Source organism: Sprattus sprattus, assembly GCF_963457725.1.
Source record: "Sprattus sprattus genome assembly, chromosome: 7".
NCBI lineage: Eukaryota > Metazoa > Chordata > Actinopteri > Clupeiformes > Clupeidae > Sprattus > Sprattus sprattus.
The window spans coordinates 8203443-8210894 of NC_137926.1; the positions used below are offsets into that span (position 1 = coordinate 8203443).

Genomic DNA, 7452 nt, shown 5'->3' on the forward strand with positions numbered 1-7452 from the left:
GGTTTTCCTGTCACGCAGCCTGGACGGATTCGGAGTAAGGTGGTTAATTCCTTGTAAGTTATTCAAATACTTTTAAGCGTATAGCTTTCATTAGGCATAAGTCACTTGTCGGAAGACTGCCGGATTTATAGCTGATGATGGTCGAAATAATTGGTGTGTATACGGTCGTGTTTTAATAGATCCAAATTCCGCAAAGACGCGGGGAATGTATGAGAGGGATTGAAGGATCCAAGTTTCAGAATTGCTTTTTAGGTTGCGTTTTATGGCATTCTCTCTTGTTGACAGTCAGTTTGGAGAAGCCTGTGTGGGTTGCCGTTTACAGTAACCGATGATATCTGGGAAGTCCGATTCTTGTGTTTGTGAGAAATGCTATAAATATCTTTGAATTAGCCTATAAAGAGGATGGTGGCAAATTCGAAGGCGCTCAAGGTCGAGTGGAGTACATACATTCTGTGGTCTAAGCTAAATTAGTAAGGCGTAGAATTGTAAATCGTTGTAAAGTTGGAACATACAAACCTTTTTACATTTTGAATCTACGTTACTGTGATGGAGAGGTTGTACTGAGGTAAGCATGTTTTGTTATGTGCCAATCGTAATGCGCGTGTGTGTTTGTTTTTTAACAGGTATCTGAGATCAAGACCCTCCCCCTTAAAACTTTGTTGTCAGAAACTCCTGACGCTCACACACAGAATGCCCATGCGGGTCAACTACAGCCTCTGATACCTGCTAATCAGATTATGAGGATTTGCCATTACTGTGTCAATGACGGGTAAAATGGAAACACCCTTCTATCACGATGACACGCCGAATGTGCCAAACTTTGGGCAGATGCCAGATTACGAACGGTACCAGACCCACAAGATGATGAGCAAAAAGAACATGGCTGCCCATCATTTCTCAGGCGCTATGGGGAGCTCCTCGGGTCTGAAACTGCTTCATGGCCATCCGGGCAGCAATGGCAACATCAACCCAAACCACCTGGGGATTAACCATAACGCCAACGGCGCTCTCATGTCTCCCCAAGACATGAACCTTCTCAAGCTCTCCTCGCCCGACCTGGAGCAGCTCATCCTCCACTCTAACCAAGCCCCCAACGGCCCGGGGAACCCCTTCATGTACCGCAACGCGGCCACCAACGAGCAGGAGGGCTTCGCCGACGGCTTCGTCAAGGCCCTGGCCGAGCTGCACAAGCAGAACCAGCTGGTCGGGGGGCCCATGTCTCCATCCTCGTCCCTTCAGAGCTCCTACCAGCGAAACCTCATGGCGAGCGGGGACATGCCCATCTACACCAACCTGAGCAGCTACAACCCCAACGCCCTGACCATCTCGTCCTCGTATCCCGGCGGCCAGATCCCTTATACGTCGGCGGGGCACGGCGGCCCCGGTCACAGTGGGCACGGTGGGCATGGCGGGCCGCCCCAGGGGCACCACCCACACGGCCGCGGCGGCATGGACGCGCCCCAGACGGTGCCCGAGGTGCCCCACCCGCCCGGCGCCGATCCCACCAGCTCGCCGCCGTCGCTCTCGCCCATCGACCTGGAGACGCAGGAGCGCATCAAGGCGGAGCGCAAGAAGCTGCGCAACCGCATCGCCGCTTCCAAGTGTCGCAAGCGGAAGCTGGAGCGCATCTCGCGGCTGGAGGAGAAGGTGAAGGTGCTGAAGACGCAGAACTCTGACCTGGCCTCCACCGCCAGCATCTTGCGCGAGCAGGTGGCCCAGCTAAAACAGAAAGTCATGAATCATGTCACCAATGGCTGCCAGATAGCAGTCAGCTCTGCAAGCATGGCCAAAAGTGGGGAGAGCACCAGCTGCTGAAAACAATGGAGACAAGGTTTCTCTCTCACTCTCTCTCACTCTCTCTCTCTCTCTCTCTCTCTCTCGCACGCGCTCTCTGTGTCTCTCTGTCACTCTAGCTGTCATTCTCTCTCTTTCTCTTTTCTCTCACTTTTGTTCTGCTGTCACTGTTTGAGTCAGGGCTGTGGAGAAATGACAGTGTAAACAGTGATTAGCGATGGCAACCGAGGTGAACCTACTGAGAGGTGCGAGGGAGGGGAAACCCCTTCTGTTCTGACGCTGACGCCTCACTGACACGAAAAAGAAGAAGAGATGGAGAAAGAGAGGGAGAACGAGAGAATAAAGGGAGCTCAGAGGGACATTTCAGGACACTTGACTCCTGGCTCCTCGCAAAATGAATCATTGGAAACACAGTCAAAATACTCCTTGAAATGTAGGAGCACTGCGGGAATATTAAGAGATGGTATGGTTCAAAGGGAAATGTCCTATACAAACACACACTTCACACACACACACACACACACACACAAGCACACAAGCACACCTCCGAGATAAGAGGGAGAGTGAGGCTTTATTGAATGGCACTTTGCACTCATTCAGGTTAGCTGACACAGGGCCACCGTAGAGACCGGCCAGGTTCAATACAGCCCTGAAGAATATAATAGCTACACACACACACACACACACACACACACACACACACACACACACAGACAGCCGGGCCTGCACCTCCGAGTGACGCAGTCTATTCAAACATCATGGATTCACTGTGGGACAGAGAGAGTTGACTCAGAGTGGGGATTCCTCACACACACTCACAAAAAAAAAAAAACGATCGCCCCCCGAGGACCCTGATGAGAGTTTTTCAACCCCAGCTCACGAGTGAATCAACACACTCTCTGTGTCTCTGTGTTGGGGGGGATATGAGAAGGGGAAATGGCTGTTTTTTTTTTTTTTTTTGGTTTTTAAAACCCAAGTTTTCTTTCATGTTCAGTTTTCTGGTCAGCTACACAATGAGTTGCAGGGTAAACGTGTGCTTAATTACGTTTGAAATTATATGCACTAGAGTCGTGGAGTTTACTTTTAAGACATTTCAAAGTGACCAGCAGCAGAAAAAGCTTGTGTGGGTGTAGTAAAAGAAACCTGAAGTTTTTGCACCTAACAGATGTTGCAACAGAAGCTTCAGGTATTAGAACTTGGACAAAGTATACCCACGTTAGTTGGCTGTGTCGTGATGTAGTTACCAGTGCAGATTCTTCTATTTTGTCTAAGTCATCATGTCTCAACAATCCAGTGGAGCATATTGTTAGTATGTTTGTTTGTTTTACTATTGTGCAATTTGTGAATATTGACAAAAAAAAAATACCTTTTTATGACAGAAGTGGAACTTTCAACTTTTTAAATGTGTACTAAATAACTATGTTTATTTTGAGATTTAGAGTAGTTTTGAAAAGAGAGAGAGCATATTTAAACGAAATAAATCTGTACGGCCTGGACTTTATAACTGTGCAACACCAGAGCACTATCGATGGTACTTTGACTTCTGGTTGAGCCTGAGTAAAATGATTCTGCATTCCAAGACAAAGACCTTTTGCACTGTATATCCTCGTCATTAAAGATACACCTTTAATAATGTGTTAATACCATGCTTTGATCATGACGGCGTGTGTTAACCTCAAGCAACAGTGTGCTGGACTGCCACTTTAAGCCACATCAGTTCTGTATATTTAATTTTTTTTTTGTGCTAAGAGGAAAGAATACTGAGATACAGAAAGGGAGAATATTATCATATTAAGAATCACGTTTTGGGTTACAACAAGAAAGCCAGTCTGAAAGAAAAAATTGAAAAGGGCTTTTCAAGTAATAGTATTTTTTTCTTTATTTTGTTTTGTTTTGCATTGTCTGGTTTTTATAAGATTTTTCAAAGGCAATTTATTTATGCAAAAATTATCTATACTATTTATGTCGTTTGTGTAAAGGAACTGTACAGGTTGAATTACCAGTGTCTTGTTGACACTCTGTTGGGACTTATATTGCACATAAATCATAACATTAAATGATGTCTGATATTTAACACAAATCTCTCACATGAAATGTATACAACAGTATACAACCTACTCGTTTTGAAAACTACTTGGTATTTTTTTTATTTTTTTTTTGTGGATTCCTGAAAAATAAAACTCAAGATTGTCTCTATGAAACTTAAATCAGATTATCCATCTTCAGATCCTTGGCAGTGTGTCAGTTTAAACATTGGCTACCGTGCTGTAACATGGCTAACGTTGCATTTCAGTCAAAGATTGTGCAAAGGGAGAGCTTGCTTTTTCAGAAATTACTGATGGCTTCAATAATCTGAGCAGATCTTTACAGTCTTTACATAACATTTTGTGTGCACTGAATTGCTAATGCCTTTCATATACAATACAGAGATATAGATCAAGTATTTATATTATATATATAGCTATATTCTTATCAATCTGGAGGGAATTCATGGAAATTGTTATAGTAGATTACAGAATTTTGAGTGTCAAGGAAATATTTATTTTTAAAACTTGAAAAAGGCTTTTAATGCCAAAAGCAGTTATATTTTTGTACAATTTTTTGATTTGAAGTTTTCATTTTTGAGACAGAAAACTGCATAAGTGAGCTCTAGTGCGCTGTGTTTGTTCTAGACTACACTATTTATTGCATTGCATTTGGAGAGCTGTCATTGATAGTGTCAACTTAAGTGTGCTTTTAGCAGATTTTAATTGCATTTGTGTGCCCCTCCCCCCACTTGAATGGTGATTGACTACAATCTCAAGCCTCAATGCTACATCTCTGAGGTTTGACAGTATTTTAGTGTGTATTCATTGCTGTTTTGTTTTTTTTCTACGTGAATGCATACTGTACATACAGTTGTAATTTCCTGAGGATTTTTTTTTAATTCTGTGCTGTGGTTGTGTCAGTATGATATTATTTATCAAAGGTCTGGGGATGCATCAGGTTAGGATAACGCCATGCAAAGATGACAATGTAACTTTTTCAATGGACTCCCTGGGATGAGACTGGATCTAAGGAGAAGAGTCACTGCCTTGTGAGGTCTCAGAAAATCTGTGTGTGTGTGTGTTTTAGGGGAGGCGAGAAGCAAGGTTTCCCAAAACCACATGCTTTATAACAACACAAAAAATATGTAAGCTTATCAAGAAGCAAGTAAGATGTCAATCTGAATTTGAAATGGCAGGTCTGACAGAAGATCTGTTTTCTTAGCGTATTGATCTGAGCGTTGATTCAGATGAACCGGTGAGCTGTGCTGTGTTTACAAAAGAATGCACAAAACCTGGTGGGAAAAGGATAGCTACTCTTTTCTAAAGCCATTCCCAAAAGTGGGAAAAAGGAGATGATAATGACATTACTGAATAATGTTTACTTTGTGATAACAATAATAAAATGTCTGGCCATTGTGATTTATTCCGTAAAGACCATTGGATTTTCTGACTCCACCATTTCAAGGAAACTCAATGTGAGGTGACTGAGCTGCCATTTGAATTAAGCAGTCCAGCAGTCTGACTAAAGGGCGACTTGCCTTGCTTTTTTTATTGTTCTGATTCTTAATGATATGAGATCTTGGGGAAAGTGCACATTGTCGATTTGATTTATTCAAAATAAAAGGATCAGGTTCCTGAACCAAGTCACCTTCTGCTTGTGTCATTGGAACAATATCTGCCTACATTTACACAGACATTGATTCATTGTCATTTGTTCACCTATTACATTTTAAAGGTGCATTACAAAGCAGTTTTAATGTTTGTTTTCTTGATGTTACACTGATACATTATTGATTGCTTCTTCGGAGCTGCTCATGTATTCCTGTAAAACTTTCTCAGAAAAAACAAACAAATTGTGGCACAATAGACCATTCTGCCCTACAAAGCAAAAAGGCAGTAACTGCATTTTTTGGCGAAAATGAGTTATTGTGTTTTTTGTAACATTCAAAGCATTCTTTGTCATGTAACAAAGCATCTCATCTCAAATGTATGTCGTTTTGGAGAAAATTGTTGGGTGTTTGTACAGTAACTACAAAAACTGCTAGTAAAGCAAAGCAAAAAGGCAGTAAACGCCATTACTGTATTAAGTTACTGCCTTCTTACTTGGTATGGAACCTTCGGAAGTAGGAGTAATACAAAGTAATACAGAGCAAAAATACAGTAACTGTAAAAAGGGGGTAAAATACAAAAAATAATAAAATTACTAATATCTGAAAAGAATAAGGTTATATGGAGTTACAATACTGCCTCATGTCCAATAATCTACCTACAACTACTTGGGCTGGACAACAAGATAACTTTAAGGTCATTTTTCTCAGTTTAGTGCTCTGTGCAGTTATTGCCTTTTTGCTTTGTAGGGCAGCATAGCTAAAAAGATTCTATGTATTGGGATATTTCACCATACAGCCTGAAGTAGATAATCCAAAATATGCGAAAAATACCCATTTTCACTTTCTGATTTTTCTCTCGTGTTAAATACAATTTTTAAGAACTTCTGAGTTCAACTATTGCTTTGTGTAGTTATATCTCAGACCCTCTCTTCTGTAAAAGACGGCAGTTACGCTAGCCCCCCAAAGGTGAGCATGAAAAGGATGTTTCTCATACAGAAAACAGAAGTGTGAATGGCATGTCCAACACATCATTTCTGCTCTCCATTTGAGTCTCTGACAGTCTCCCTCACTGTTTCACTGGAACCACACTGCCAGAGAAGCCCAGGGCCTCGAAGAGCGATGTGAGGCCACTGGGAACGGGGAGGCAGGCATGCATGTGGTTCTTCCTGGCCGCGGCGATTGCAACAGACACTGAACAGATGTGGACCCGATTCCTGAGGGGAGATTGAACGTTTCACACTAACAAGACACAAGGACTTGAGGCGTTCACTCAATCATGAAGACAACCTTGAGAGAACGAGCCCTGGGATTTTTATTTTGTCGTTGTTGTTGTTGTTGTTGTTGTGCTGAGCGTGCAAGAGCACCGGACAACACATACCACAGAAATCAAAGAGGCAACACACACTCATTATGGAAGCATTATTGGCCAATAAGCCAGAAGGAAGCTCATAAGAGATCAACAGTCTTTCAGGCTATATGGCCATACTAGCTTACCCTTATTACTGTATCCTCAATGACAACAGAGTATATACAGCATATATTTATATATTTATATATATGTGTGTGTGTGTGTGTGGTGGGTGTGTATACGCACAAACATCACTATTCCCGGATTCGAATAAACAAAACCAAAAATATGGGACCTCAAAAAATAAATATTAATTTGCGTTTGTGTCAAATTCCTGTCATCGGCACTCTCACATTGATGAACCGATACATACGCCTGCGCTTGGCATTTCGTAGTAAATCTAAACACATCCTGCCACCCACAGTCTGTCTAGGAGCTTCTTCCCATAAAGAGGAGGGCTTGACCTTCCTGGAATAGGCTGGCTCATTGTGAAAGTAAAAGTCACCACACACACACACACACACACACACACACACACACACACGTAATCCACGGGAGGAGGAGAATGAACTGCAGGCAGATGAGTGGCATGAAGCACCGCTCGTAATGAGTCTGCTGACTTCAAGGAAAGAGGTACTTCCTCTTTCACGACGACTTGAAACGTGGCCTGTGC

The 7452-nt window shown here is 42.5% G+C and overlaps 1 protein-coding gene across 1 annotated transcript; it reads left to right on the top strand.

Annotated features, from left to right (window-relative positions):
• Positions 1–762: 762 nt before the first annotated feature.
• june (JunE proto-oncogene, AP-1 transcription factor subunit) lies at positions 763–1815 on the top strand (the record flags this gene model as incomplete). The annotated part of the gene is made up of 1 exon (XM_080842064.1): positions 763–1815. The coding sequence occupies one exon, from the start codon at positions 763–765 to the stop codon at positions 1813–1815; it is 1053 nt and encodes a 350-aa protein (XP_080698190.1).
• Between the last annotated feature and the right edge of the window lie 5637 nt (positions 1816–7452).